Raw genomic sequence first — 15,220 nt, 5'->3', positions numbered from 1 at the left:
AATTGTCACTGGGCCAAAGCTTGTTTATGCAGACAGGCTCGTTCAAGAAAAGTGTTGTTTAGTTTAAATTGTTTTCGTAAAGAAATCAGATTCGCCTAGAGTTTTCCAAACAAAAAATAGAAAAGCTCACGCTGGTTTTTGCTTGGTAGCCAAAGAGTCATTTGGGGCTCGTTTCAATAACTGAGCATTTGGAGACTGATGCAAAGTTCACATTTCTCAAAGGTGTTTTTGAGAAACCCAAGATGTCGTAAGATTTCAGTAAACCTAGTTAGGGGACCTGTGGTTGGCAGAGGCAAGCGCTGAGCTGGTTGGGTGGGGTCTCTCTGCAGAGACCTGTCTGCACCCAAAGCTCTAGGAGCTGCCGCTCTGCCCCCAGAGGCCCCCCACCGCCCCCCTGCCGCCCCCCCACCACAACCCCCTGCCTTGGGTTTTCACATTTATGAACCTCTCACTTGTGGGAAAACATCTCAGAACCAACAAGCCACATTCACTCCCACAAGGTTTATTGAGAGACTCCTGTCTATAGCTGGCGAGAATATAACAGGCACAACCTTCTGTAAGATAAAGGCCACTACTGATTACCATGTGACCCAGGCTCATCCTTTGGCTCCCTGACTTCACACCTAGGACTTTATTCTGCTGCAACACTCCCCCAGATACTCAAAAAAAGAAGTGAAGGATGCATAATGAAACATAAAGGCGACCCCAGACTGTTCATAAGAGCGCTGGTTAAGTAAGCTGTGGGCAGCTTTAAAAAGAAACCTGTAAAGTGACTCCATGTCCCTTAAGTGTTGTTACCTGGGAGCGGAATGGAAAACAAAGTCACTCGATAGCGTTGAGGGAATGGTCTCATCTTTGTTCAGAAAAGTGTGTTAGTCTGGGCTCAGAAAACGTCTGAAGGAACATCCAGGTACCAAACTGGTTATCTCTGTAGGGTGATGTGTTGTTACACAATTCTGATTTTTTCCCTGCGCTGAGCATGGATTTTCTAACCAGAAACAACCATGAAGGTTGTTTTTTTTTTTTTTGGCCATAGTGAGCAGCACATGGGATCTTAAGTTCCTTGATCAGAGATTGAACCTGTGCCCCCTGCATGGGGAACTCAGAGTCTTAACCACTGGACCACCAGGGAAGTCCCAAGACTTTTATTAAAATGCTATTAATTTCACTCATTGCATTTCTGCAATATGCAGTGCATTTTATTTGTTACATAGATAGGGAAACTGTAGAAAAAAGAAGAGGCTCACTTAAGGATGGAGGTGGGCTCATGCTGAGCTGGAGGAATGAGGTGAGGCAGGGCTTATCCCAACACAGCCCCAGGTCACAGGTGTCTGAAGCCTCGGTGCTTTGACCCTCTAGGAAGAGGATACTGCCACAGTATCGTCTTAGAATATTGTAGAGTGAGGTGGCTACAGGCAGAGGCTTTAAACCATTCTCCTAGTATAAGTGGGCCTTCCCTGGTGGCTCAGATGGTAAAAGAATGCGTGCAAAGCAATATGCGAGACCCAGGTTTGATCCCTAGGTTGGGAAGATCCCCTTCTCCAGGGGAGATGGCAACCCACTCCCGTATTCTTGCCTGGAGGATTCCACAGACAGAGAAGCCTGTGGGTTGCAGAGAGTCAGACAAAATGACTGAGGAACTTAGCACTTTCACTTTTTCCACTATAAGCACTTAATGTTACACAATTATCTCTAAACACTTCTTTGGTTGCATCTCACAAAATTTTAATATGGTGTTTTATCATTCATTTCAAAGTATTTTCTAATCTCCTTTGTGGTTTTTTTGACCCATGCATTATTTAGAAGTATACTGCTCACTGTCCAAATATTTGGGAATTTCCCAGATTGTTTTTTGTTCCTTTAATTCTCTTGAGGTCAAAGGACATACCCTATATGATTTCAGCCCTTTGAAATGTATTGAGACTTTTTTTATGGCCCAGCACATGTCCATATTGGTGAAATGCATGTGCACTTGAAAAGAATATACACACTGGTTTTGTTGAATACCGTGCTCTAAGAATGTCAGTGGGGTGGGGTGTCTGATAGTGTGATCATTTCCTCGGTGTCCTTCATGATTTCTCTCTGCTTATTATTTCAGTAGCTGAGAAAGGTGCATTAAAAGCTCCAGCTCTGCCTGCAGGTTTCTCTATTTTTCTGCCGGTCTTTGCTTCCTGAAATCTGAGGCTGTGTGTGCATTAAGGAGTGTGGCCTCTTCTTGGTGCCATCTCCCCTTATGGTTAGGAAGCACTCCTCCACCTCTCCAGTAATACTCATTTTCTCCAAGCCCACTTTATCTGATAAGTATAACCTCTATTCTTTCTTTTTTTGAACTATCCATGTCTTATATTATAAATATGTGTCTTGTAGACAACACATAATTGCTTTGAAAAAAATTCAGCCTGACATTTTCTGCCTTTTAATTGAAGTGTTTAGTCCATTTCCCTTTAAAGTGATTCTTTATATGGTTGGTTTCAAGTCGACCATTCTGATTTTTTGTCTTCTATTTGTGTGTTTTTTGTGTGTATTTTTGGCTGTGGTAGATCTTCATTGCTGCCTGTGAGCTTCTCTAGCTGTGGCTTGAGGGCTCCAGAGCCTGGGCTCAGGACGTGTGCACGGGTTTAGTCGCCCTGCAGCATGTGGGGTCCTCCCAGACCAGGCGTCTAACCACGTCCTCTGTATTGGCAGGCGGCCCTTTAACCACCAGACTGCCAGGGAAGCCCTTGTTCTTGGTTCTTCCTTTCCTGCCTGCTTTTGGATTGGTCAAAAACATTTTCTAGTAACGCACTTTACTTCCCCGGTTGCCCTTCTGGCTGTGCCTCCTTGGATCGTCTCATGTGTGGCTGCTCTAAGGGTCACATGTTGTCCTTCACAGTCTGCCCTGGGTCAGTGCTGCGCCTCTCCGTGGGGAGCAGGAGGGCCTGGCGGTGTCTCCCCCTCTGGCCTCTCCGTGGGGAGCGGGAGGGCCTGGCGGTGTCTTTCCCCTCTGGCCTCTCCGTGAGGAGCAGGAGGGCCTGGCGGTGTCTTTCCCCTCTGGCCTCTCCGTGGGGAGCAGGAGGGCCTGGCGGTGTCTTTCCCCTCTGGCCTCTCCGTGGGGAGCAGGAGGGCCTGGCGGTGTCTCCCCCTCTGGCCTCTCTGTGGGGAGCAGGAGGGCCTGGCGGTGTCTCCCCCTCTGGCCTCTCTGTGGGGAGCAGGAGGGCCTGGCGGTGTCTCCCCCTCTGGCCTCTCTGTGGGGAGCAGGAGGGCCTGGCGGTGTCTCCCCCTCTGGCCTCTCTGTGGGGAGCAGGAGGGCCTGGCGGTGTCTCCCCCTCTGGCCTCTCTGTGGGGAGCAGGAGGGCCTGGCGGTGTCTCCCCCTCTGGCCTCTCTGTGGGGAGCAGGAGGGCCTGGCGGTGTCTCCCCCTCTGGCCTCTCCGTGGGGAGCAGGAGGGCCTGGCGGTGTCTTTCCCCTCTGGCCTCTCCGTGGGGAGCGGGAGGGCCTGGCGGTGTCTTTCCCCTCTGGCCTCTCCGTGGGGAGCGGGAGGGCCTGGCGGTGTCTTTCCCCCGCCGTGCTCTGGTTCTTCGTGTTACTGCAGTCACGTGCTTTACTCCTACGCATGTCACCAGCCCTACAGTATATTGTGATTATTTTTGCTTTAAACAGTCATTTTTTTTTTAAGTCAAGAGACAGGGGGAAAGGGCTTTTATATATACTCAATATCAACACTTTTCACTCCTTTGTTTAGATCCAAGTCTCCATCTGATATATCATTTTCTTTCAGCCTAAAGAATTTCCTTTAACATATCTTGTAGTGCAAGTCTGCTGGTGAAATTCGGCTTTCATCTGTCTGAAAATGTCTTTATCTCACCTTCGTTCTTGAAGGATGTTTTTGCTGCATATAGAAATCTATGTTGACAGGTTTCCCCCCCCTCTTAGCACTTTAAAGATATCATTTCATTGTTGCATTGACGCATTCCATTGCATTGCTTCTGATGAGAACTCAGAGATTATTTTTTATCTTTGTTCTCCTATATATAAAGCATCTCACTCACTCCTAGTTGCTCCTAATATTTTCTGTTTGGTTTTCAAAAATTTAACTATAATGTATCAAGGTGCAGTTCATTTTGTGTTCTTTTTGCTTGGCTATCAGAGAGTCTTGGGTCTATGGGTTGATACTTGTTATCAAATTTTGAAAATTTTCTCCCATTTTCTCACATATTCCCTCTCCCCCCCAATCCGTCCCTCCCTCTCTCTCCTCTTTTTAGTTACATGTATGTTAAACTGTTTGCCACTGCCTTCCAGCTCTTTGAAGTTTTATTCTTTTTTTCCCCCAGCCCCCTCCCCACCTTCTCTTTGCTTCCTTGTGAATACTTCCTAGTGCCTATTTTCATATCTTCAGATTCACTGATTGCAGCTTATTCAGTGATGTTTTTCATTGAAGAATATTGTATTTCCCAGTTCTGGAACCTCCATCTGGTTCTTTTTTATAGTTTCCATTCCTCTGCTGAGATTCCACATCTTTTCATTGATTTTAATCATCTTTTCAAGTTTAAACATATTCATAATAGCCATTTTATGGTTCTTAGTGCAAATACTGACATCCATGTGATCTCTTAACCTATGATACTAGGACCTGTTGTCTCTCCTTGTAGGGGTCACACTTTCCTGGTAATTTTTGTTGGTTTTTTTTTAATCTCAAGTATTTTTTTTATTATATGCTGGACATTGTGGTTCTCACATTTTTGAGAGTCTGGATTGTGTGGTCCTGCTTTGAGAATATCACATGAAAAAGAGCTGAGTTCTAACAGGCAGTTAGTTTCCTGGAGGATCAGCTTGCACTCACTGAGGCTTAGTTTTAGTCTTTGTTAAGGTGGGATTGGGCTTCCCAGGTGGCACTGGTGATAAAGAACCCTCCTGCCAATTCAGGAGACATAAGAGACATGAGTTTGATCCCTGGGTCGGGAAGATCTCTGGGAGGCGAGCATGGCAACCCACTCCAGTATTCTTGCCTGGAGAATCCCATGGACAGAGGAGCCTGGCAGGCTACAGTGCATAGGGTCGTAAAGAGTCGGACACGACTGAAGCAACTTAGCACGCACCTACAAGGTGGGATTAGGTGTGCTTCCTCTGGGGCTTGTGTATCCTTACACCAGAAGCATGGCCTTCCTGGAGTTTCAGCTGTGGGTCTGAGGCGCTGAGCGAGGTCTCTGACTCTGGCCATCGGCTGCCGGCCTCATCTTGCCCTGTACGGACCCCCAGTCAGTTCCTAGCAACCCTGTGGCCTCTCTCCCCCAGGCCCTGTGGAGCCTCCCGTCTACACATGTAGTCTGGCCTTGATCGGTGCCTCCAGGGACCCCTCCTGCAGGTGTCGAAGCCTGCTCCTGCGGCCCCGGCCACTGTCCTGTCCTACAGAGTGCAGCCGCCTCAAGGCCCCAGACTCCAGCGCTGTGTCCCCCGCTGGCTGGGCTCCACACCCCCCTAGCCGTGGGACGGGCAGGACCTGTGGGTCCAAGTCCAGGGTGAGTGAGCCCCACTCGGCTTGTCTCCTTTCTCCAGGACCACAGCCCCGCATGCCTGCTGACCGAGTGCCTGAAAAGAGCTGCCTCATGTATTTTGTTGAGTTTTCTAGCTTTTTGGGGCAGAAGGGAATAGGATGCCTGCTCCTCCCTCCTCGTCAGAACTGGACGCTCAGCCTAGTTTTAGTGTCACACAGACCTGGGTTTGAATCCCAGCTCTGCCACTTACTCGCTGGCGACCTAGGACAGTACACACCGCCTCTTTAGTTCTTTCTCCTTACCTAAAAAGCTGCAGTTAGCATGCGGGCTGGATAATACCAAGCATGACTGGCAGGCACAGTGCTTGGCCTAGGGAAAGGTCTAGGCTGCCTTTATTACTCCTCGTTAGCGAGTGAAGCCACAGCCACTCCGCACACGGTCGCTGCTGCTACACAGAGAATTGAACATGTCACTCCAGAGGAGTCCGTCTTTGGTGGCCGTCATCCTTTAACATTCACCTCATCCACTTAACTTTAGGATTTCGATTTTTTCAATGTAGAAGGTCAAGTCCTTACCTTTAAAGTTAAGAAAAGTAAGACTGTGCTATTATGAAAACGGGGCTGGACCCTCCCGGCTCTGGCTGTCAAGGTCTTCGTAGCCAAGCAGAGAGCAACTGTGTTTACTCCTCCCGCGCTCGGTAACTGGCTCGCCCTGTGTGTTAGCCCAGCTGGGGTCTAGAGACACGGTGGTTGCTCACGACAGAAAGGCACCTGTGCGTCCTTTTGTCGTAAAGCTTGATGGTGTCTGTGGACTCGTCATCACAGGGGGCCATGGAAACTCGAGGGTCCCCACCCACCCTTGAGTGATTAACAGCGTGAATGTGGGCATCACGCCGGTCCACATGGTTCTCTGCCAGAGTGTCCATCCTCAACACCCCCAGGGCCGTGGTCTGTACTCCCCGGTGTCACCGAGGCCCTGCAGGTCCTTCTCTGGTGGTGACAGTCCTTGTTATGTCTTCTCCACGCCGTCCATTTTTAATATGTGAGTTCATTTTTAATATATCTTTCACCAAATGCATTCTTTTTCATTCCACAGCATCCTTCCTCGGCTTCTTTATTTCCAATTCCTTTTTGATACTTCCTTTCACTTGGACACACGCCCACACTCAGAAAACCCTTTTATTTTTTTCAGTGACCTTTTTTTTTTACCCCCCTCCCCCCCGCCCCCAGCAGGCAGCACTGGGTTTTTGGTTTTTGTTTTTTTTTTTCTTCTCATTCTTCCTTCTATTTAAAATTTAACGGGCTTCTTTCTGTTCCTCTCTAGTCTGCTGTGGGCAACTGCTCAAAGAAGCTGTGGCGGACAAGTCCAAATACGGCGAGATGATCCAGCCCTTTTTCGAGAAGGAGACAGCAGGTAGGCCATGCTGGCTGTGACTCCCAGAACCTTCCAGGCTCTGGAGAGAGACTGTTCTGTGTGAGGCTTGCTGGGCACCTGGGGGCTCCAACTGGGAAAGACGACCAGGAAATGGAAGCCGGGCTTTCTGAGAGGCAAAGGCTCTGGTTTTGTTCCCCAGCTGGTCATCCTGGCTTCCAAGTGATGGGGGGCTGGGGGGCGAGGTCTGTGAACGTAATGCATCTCCCTCATGGTGTGAGGCAGCCCTGTTTCTCAAGAATGCTTGCTGTCACTTAAAGCTGGGAGCCAGGAGAGGCCCAGAGCTGCCCACCTCTTTTCCACCTCCTGTCCCAAAAAACACCAGGGGCCAAGATTCTGATCTGGTCAGCAGTCCGAAGCCAGGAGGCTCAGACAGCCTTGTAGACCCGAGGACTGACTGGCCATTGGGCCTCAGGGGAGGCTGGACCAGGTCATCTTTGCAGAGCCCCTCTGTGACCTAAGCTCCGAAAGCACGTCCTCAATCCCAACCCGTTCTCTCCCGTCTCGCGAGTCCACAGATGAGCCCCAGAGAAGGGCGAGGTGCTCAGGCCACAGGCCTGCTGGCTCACGTCTGGGCTCCTCCCTGGGTGGCGTGCTTTCCTCACCCACATCTGCCATGCTTGTGTAAAGGGCTGTATGCAGCTTCTCTGTGCTGTGAGCACAAGCACGTCATCACGTCTGCTATGAACAGGCGCTTATTATGAAGAAGGCCGAGGAGGAGGGGGCTGTGGTGACGGTCAGCGTGCGCTGGCTGGGACACCCTCACTGCCCAGTGCTCCTTCCTCCTCCTGCCACTTCTGAACAGGCTGCCCGCCCATGACCCCCACTCTGAGGGCCCGTCTGGGGAGGACATCCTGGCCTGGCTCCCCCCAGGCCCTCCTTAAGGTGTCCTGGTCCCCGCGGTGACGCTCCAGTGAGGCGGGCAGAGAGGGATCCCCCAGACGCGGCGATCAGAGCAGGGAGCCATAATGATCTGAGCAGGCGAGTCTGTTCGTGTCACCGGCTGGTGAACAGGGTCAGCCAGCACGAGCTCTGGTGCTTCCCTGTCTGGTTGAGATCCCGGGGTGCCCCCACCCCCCACCCCGCAGCAGCCACGAGGCCCAGGCGTCTCCGTGGAGAGGTGGAGACAGAAACCCTGGGTGCCGGGTTCACACGAGCACAGGCTGGGATGCATGGGCTGCGGGGGCAGCGGGATGGAGGCCCGACACCTGCTCAAGCTCACTCGCCCTCCTGCGAGCCCAGCTTCCCGGTCGTTGAGGCGGGGGACGGGGGTGATCGGCCCTCTGAAAAACATCCGTTGCCTTAATGAGTGAATAAGATAACAAGTTAATAGATTTATGTCATTTTAAATGTTGCTGCATGATTCCCTCGCACAGACTGGGTGGGTAATTTGTATAATTCTCCCTGACAAAGCATTTCGTGGTTCAGAAATAAAGACAGTGACCAACCAGATGAGGCAGTGTTGACAGGGGGTAAACCTCAGGCAAAGGGAGGCAGAAATTCCTTGCCTCTTCTTGGAACCGTTCTGTACCTTTGAGGTTTTTTTTTTATCAAAATAAAAAGTTGTGAAGAGTAAATATGTAGGTGGTTTTCAGATCTGCACTCCTTTCAGTGATCCTGTAAGGCACCCTCCTGTGACTGGGCAGGTTTGCGGACACCCCTGATTAGGTCGGAGGGAAGGTATGCCCCGGGGGCCGGTGACACTGAACTAAGGCGCCCTGGCGCCCCTGGGCAGCGGACGCTCGAGTCCTCCGTGGCTTTGCATCTCTGGATATTGCCTAGTTATTCGTTTTCTATTGTGGCTGAAACACTCAGTGCTTTGGAACACGCATTTCTTCTCTCACGGTCCTGGAGGTCAGGAGTCCTAAAGTCACGCGGCGGCAGGCCTCCGTTCCTTCCCGAGGAATTCTCTGGGGACGGCCTGTTTCCTGGCCTTTCCCAGCTTCCGGAGGCCCCTTCCTCCATCATCGCAGTCAGCCTCTTCAACCCTCTCTCTGCATGCTAAACACAGACCCAAGGGGCCTTTCCACTGGTGGTCAAGAGGCAGAGTTGTTTTGGTTTTTACTTTTCCTTTTTTTTTTTTTGGGTGGATACAAGGAGACAGCGCACACTTCCGTTTGCCGCACAGGGAGCCAGACCTTGGCAGCTTCGGTCTTCATGGCTTTGTGCTAATGTTTCCCTCCGCAGCCTTCTCTTTCCTTAGACGAGGTAGCTCTACACTCCTCCACTTGCGGCAGAATTAAAGACACAACAACCACCAACATCGTATCTTCCTCACAGAAGCAATAAGTCCTGTCATTTCACTAATCCCCATCTCGCAGGGATAACAAAGAATGCATTTACATTCATCACCACTAACAGGGGCTCATTAGTGGGCTGTGGAGACGCTGCCGGGGAAACCAGAGCGCCCGGCTGCTGGAGGACGCACGCGGGAACCACCCAGGCCTGGCCGCCCGCGTCGCCGCCCGCCCAGCAGAAACAGGAAACGGAAACTTAAGTGATTCTCCACTGAAGTCGGGCTTCAAGGGGAAGTCTGCCTGAACCTGGAAGCGCCATGTTGCCACCTCACGCGCTGGCGTCCGCGCGCCCGCGGCCGGCCTGGTTTGGCGTCCGCGCGCCCGCGGCCGGCGTCGCGCCTCAGGCGCAGACTTGGGCAAACGGTGATCGACCACATTGCCCCTGAGTTCTGATCCGGGAGGAGACAGACGGGAGGAGAAAGAGACAGGGCTCTGAGGGTACAGCTGGGCTTCCTAACACGTCCCAGACCAAGCGCAGACCTGGGGAGGCAGAGGTGTGGCGGGGACGGGACTGCCCAGGCCCTCCGCAGGAAGAGCCCTGAGTGGGGCCTGAGGTGGGAAACGAATCCGTCCACACGAGGGCGAGGGCCCGCCAGCCGGAGGCACAAGGCCCCCTGAGGAGTGACTCTGCTCTCCCGGCAGGAGTGAGGCTGGCCAGAGGGCCATGCCTTCTCCCCACACTGCCCTGGGTCCGAAGGGTGCCCCGAGCCCGCACGCGCGGTGGGGCGCGGCCCTGAACACTTTCAGCCACTGACAGAACGTGTGGGGGAAGGAGACTCAGCTGCCCCTCTGTCCTGTGGGGCCGTCCGGCCGACTCAGGTTTCCCTCCTCAGAACCTGGTGGTGGTTCAGATATCTCAGCTGGGAGACCAGCTGCAGCCCTGGGAACCCCCGCCGGGGTTTCCCCAGGCGAAACCCAGAAGGTTCCATAAGTCCTGCAGGGGGCAGAGAGTATGATAAGGACCCACAGGCCTGGTCACCGGGGGGCTGGCAGAACACCCTGCCCGCAGCCCGCCCAGAGTAGACCGCCCTCCATCATTCCCTCTGAAGGCAGGCACTGCCCTGCCAGGGGCTGGCCCTCCTCTGCCAGCGACTCTGCCCTGTGCTCCCAGCAGCTGGCCGGCCTGGCCACACCTGCTGCCCGTCTCTCTCTGGGACTCCTGTCCTGGCTCCACGCGCCTCGGAGCTGCGAGTCCATCCGGGGAGCGTGGTTATGGCGGGGCGTCTTCACAGCCGTCGCCGCCGCCAGCAGCCCAGAGAGTAGACCCAGATGTCATCGTCCCCCCACGGAGCCACTTCCTCTTACTGCCCCCACGGGGCCTCCTGATGTGATGTCCCAGCCGCGACCTCCGCAGACTCAGTTATGTTCTTTTATATCCTCACGGGTGCTGCCAACACCTCCTCCTTTCAAATCAGCCGCAAAATTAATAACGGCGCTGCCGTCCCCTCTTCCCACATTTACCGCGCACAGGACTCCAGGGCCCCATCTTCGCTCATCCCAATCTCTTGATCCCGGGCTCTTGGCGGCTGCACTGTGGCCGGAGGGTTGGGGAGACGCTTGTTTCATGCTCCGGATTTTGAGATACATAGGTCCGACCTCCTAAACGCATTCCGACTGGAGCTGAGCTGAATAGAGCAAGTTGACTCCCCAGGGCCCCACACGGTGCTCCTCAGGCAGCCATGTCCCCCGTGGGCACAGAGAAGGGGCTGCTCATGACACTGGGGGGCCAGGCCACCCAGCACACAGGCTTGCCTGCCTGGGAGCTCCTGTTACTTGCACATGGTTGCAGAACAACTGAAAACCCTTCTGGGCTTTTGGGAAAATAACTTCTCAGCTGCTAAAAAACCATTTAAACTTCAGTGGTCAGTGCTGGCGGACTCTGTGGCCATTTAGTACTATGGCCATGTGTGCAGACATTGTTTTTTTCTGCCCAGAATTAGCCAAGGGGGCAGCTAGAACTCAGTTCTCTGCTTAAACCATCGGTGACTCGCTGTGGCCACCATCTCCAGATGATGTATCCCGAGCCTTCTCTGTGCTTCATTCCTACCAGAGGGCCTTCTGGACGTGAGGTTTTTAACCCCAGAGACCTGAGCTTCCTAAGGAAGGCAGCCATCTGTCCTTGCTCATTGAAATTCTTGTTTCTCAAGTTTCACTTAATATAAACACTAACTCTCTCATTGGCCGCAGCTCACCCTAGGGGCTTTCTGGCTAAGGTCGAGTGTAGTGTGGGGGCTTCCCAGGTGGCACAGTGGTAAAGAATCTGCCTGCCAATGCAGGAGACATAAGAGATTCAGGTTTGATCCCTAGGTCTGGGAGATCCCCTGGAGAAGGAAATGGCTACCCACTCCAGTATTCCTGCCTGGGAAATCCCATGAACAGTGGAGCCTGGCGGGCTACAGTCCGTGGGGTCGCAAAGAGTTGGACACAGCTGAGCACACGTGGCTTTATTTTTAGTCCTTCTGGGAATTTCAGCCATAAATTACGGTCCTGTGGCTGCTGGTGGTAGATGTTAATATAACCTCATTCCAGACAGCTGGGTCTAATCAGTGGTACGCCGCTGTCTCTGGTTCAGAATGGTGGCCTTCTCCCCTGGCTCTGGTCACGGTTCTCATTCTTGGACGTTGCTTGTGTTTTCTCTGGAGATTGGTGACCTAGGCAAGATATTAAAACAGCCAAAGGTGTATTTCATCCTCGCTGGTTTAGTCTTTGCTCTCAGTGTGTGAGATGCTTGCCTAGAGCTGTCCCCATTGTGCTCCATTCGTGCAGGGATGTCAGGTAAGGGGGCCGCCAGTGACGGTGTGTCCCCGGGTGGGCTTTTCAGGTCAGACCCCAGCTTTTCCCACCTCCTGGGTCTGCAGGATCAGAAGGGAGAACTGAGCACCTGCACCTGGGTGCTGCCAACCCAGCACCTGCCAACCCGGCTCGTTGACCAAGGTTGAAGGGTTGGGGGGGGGGGTGGGGACGCGGCTCTCCTCACTCACTTCACCTCTGTAACTAGCCCTGCCCTGCCAGCATCCCCCCAACAGTTGGAGGGGGTTCAACTGAAAGAAGGCCTGGATTCCTTGGCACACATGCCAGACATACACTGACTTTTTTAGGTGAGAAAACAGCTCTTTAATTGGCATAGTAACTTTCCCCTAAATGCGCAAGTGCTGGCATGTAGAAAAGATAACGCGGAAGACAGATCATTACCCCGTGTTACCCATGCCCGCTCCCATAAACCCCGTTATCGCCAAAATATTTCTGTCTGGAGAAGGTCCCTCAAGGCCTAATAGAACCTGAGAAGAGGCGGGAGGTTTGAGGGAGACTCCAGACTCTTAATTTGCACCCTTTCTGGTAATGAGACCTCACCACAGCCAACGCAGCCATCGGAACACAAACAATCCGAACCAGCCCCAAACTGGCATGATTACGAGCATTTTCGAGAGGCTTCCGTGAGTACACGTCCCAGGAGGCCCAGATCAGATCTCAGCTGAAGGGCTGCTTATTTTTTTATTTTTTTTTGAGGGGGAATTAATATTCTCCTCACTAAATGCACACTAAAGATTCGACAATACACCAGCTTTTCTCTTTTGTTAAAACCTTGCAAAGAGTGGCTGAGTTGAAAGACAAAGTAAATCTTCCCATCTGAGGAGGTAAGCGGCATGCTATTTTTTTTTCTTTTTTTTTTTAATAGCACAGCCTCGGCAAGCTGCTAGCTGTCTTAGCACAGAGGGGAGACCCCGAGGGACCCCGGCCGGTTTCCAGCAAGCCTTTGCATGTGATGTGTTTGTACCAGCTGAAGACAGCGCATGACTCTCTAAATAATTTACCAGTTGATTAATGGACTCACAGGGGTATAATTAGAAGAGAGAGAGACCATGGGTACAGTAACCAGTACAGTGCTTGGGGGAGCAGGAGCCTTTATTTTTATAAAGAAACTTTCTGGGGTGCTGGGCGTTTGAAGCTAACTTGGGAAGAGCTCAGTGCCTCTTCTCTTTTGAAGTGGAAATAGGACAGTTTGAATCCGTCGAGTTTAATTTTTCACAAGCTTTAGGGGCCCTGCAGTGCAACTCCCTTTTTATTATTGAAAAAACTCTACATTTTTCTTTCATTTTTCTCCACACACACACACACACACACACACACATGCACACACAGACACACACGCAGCCCAAGCAGTAAGTAATAAACACATTAATTTACCCTTTTACTCAACGTGTATTTTATCCGCTGCACCTCCCCTGGATGTGTCCCCACGGGTCCCCTCAGCACCCCCACCCAGACCTGCCCCTGTTGGGCTGCCTGTAGGTTGATTAACGGACACCCCAGTAATTTATGCATTTTTAAGGGAACCCTCACCTCCGTCTTGACAATGCTTTTGAAGTAGCTCCTTTTTTCAAGTCAAACTTTTGACTTTTCCGCTGGGACCGCTACAAAGATTTTCTTCTGGAAACTAGGTAGGCGCCTTCCTGCCGAGCCGGCCCAGCAGAGCAGCGGGTCTCAAAGTGGGGGTGCGTTGTGAGGGGCAGACGCGTGTAATGAGGACAGCTGTAGAAAGGGGGTCAGCACGCTGTTTATCAACAGGGTTGTGCCCCTAGAGGGTCCAGCTCTTGAGTTTTTAAGAATTAGACTTTGGCTGCGAGAGTGGCACTGTCTGTCTGCGTTATTAAGATGATGCCCTGCTGGGGCGTCAGCCAAAGGTCTGTGGCCAAGAGGCTGCAAAGCTTTCTGTTCGGTGGCCAGAGTGGCAGGGAAACTGAGGCAGCGAGGTGCTCTCAGCTCACCCGTGCGTCCGGTCTGTGAAGTAGCCTCTCCCCCCGGAAGACGGAGGCCTGGCCACCGTGGCTGTGTCAGCAGAGGGGCCGCGCAGATGGTTTTCCTGGGCTGAGTGTCCATCGGGGGCTTGCCGTGTGTCAGGCACAGAGATCACAAAACCGGAGGGGAGCCCAGAGGGACAGGGTGTCCTTCTCACTCCGACCAGGGCTTCTGGAAGCATCTCCTCTCCACGGGCAGCCCTGGTGGCTTCCGGCCCACTCAGCTGTGAAATTGCCCGCGACAGGCCAAGCCCCAAGGCCCCCGCCTTCTCCTCCAGCCAGAAGTCTCCCCCTCACACCCCCTCCAGGCAGGTGTAGCTTGAAGCCCCTTGCCCTCTGAGTACCCCAGAGGGGAGCTGACACTGGCTCTCCTGTCGGGCTGTGAGCAGGGCCCGAGGGGGCTCGGGGAGGCTGCCTTCAGTGACCTTCTGCGGCCCCTACGCCTCGGACAGTCGCCACGTCCCTGAAACAGACTTCCCGTGGGGGCCTTGGCACAGCTGTGATCGCCGGGTAGGGGGGCACAGGGCCCTCGCCCCGCGGCTCTGCCCTGTTGTACCCTGCCCTGAGCTGAGCAAGAAGGGGGCTCAGGGTAGAGAGAGGTAGGGGGATGCGATGGGGTGGAGGGACACAGAGGGGAGGGAGCGTGTAGAGTTACACCCACTCCAGTGTCCTTGCCTGGGTTCCCAGGGACAGAAGAGCTGGGTGGGCTACAGTCCCTGGGGTCACAAAGAGTCAGGCACGACTGAGCTACTGAGCGTGCCTGCACACAGACCGTGCCCTTCCCCTGCCCTTCCCCGGGGCATCCAGACCTCGATTTCTCCCATCTGTGACCCTGAGCACTAGAGCTCCCATCTCACAGCCCTTCTCCCCCTGGGCATGGTCGGGTTACAGGGAGGTGAGATAGACCTCCTCTGGGACCCCTCCCAGCACCTCTCACTGTGTGTTTCCACTTGGGCTCCGTCTGCTCCCCAGTACCCATCGCCAGCGTGGCTCATAGTAGGAGCTCAGCGAACGTCTGTGAGCGAACCCATGAATGAATGAGCCGATGAGGGCACAGCCGCTGTCCCGGGACGGCATGGTGTAGCAGTGCCAGGCGGGCCCGCCCTATGGCGGCGGGGGCCCAGACGCTTTGTCCCGCTGCCTGCATTTCTACACTGGTGAGACCCCATTCGTCTCAAGGAACAGAGGGAAAACAGGTGCCGGCAGGCGGCAGGTGGCAGGCAGCA

The 15,220-nt window shown here is 53.1% G+C and overlaps 1 protein-coding gene across 7 annotated transcripts in view; it reads left to right on the top strand.

The window, feature by feature from the left end:
- The window catches only part of AK8 (adenylate kinase 8), a 133,706-nt gene that overhangs the window by 52,496 nt on the left and 65,990 nt on the right, over nt 1-15,220 (top strand). For all 7 annotated transcript variants that reach the window (XM_070455009.1, XM_020910978.2, XM_020910977.2 and 4 more), the window contains one exon: nt 6,794-6,883. In XM_070455009.1, the coding sequence (XP_070311110.1) occupies nt 6,794-6,883 (90 nt within the window). The remainder of the gene's footprint in view (nt 1-6,793; nt 6,884-15,220) is intronic.

This window comes from Odocoileus virginianus, chromosome 2 (assembly GCF_023699985.2).
Source record: "Odocoileus virginianus isolate 20LAN1187 ecotype Illinois chromosome 2, Ovbor_1.2, whole genome shotgun sequence".
Taxonomy (NCBI): Eukaryota; Metazoa; Chordata; class Mammalia; order Artiodactyla; family Cervidae; genus Odocoileus; species Odocoileus virginianus.
The sequence above is the reverse complement of the archived record's forward strand: the minus strand, read 5'-3'. Positions and strand labels throughout refer to the sequence as shown.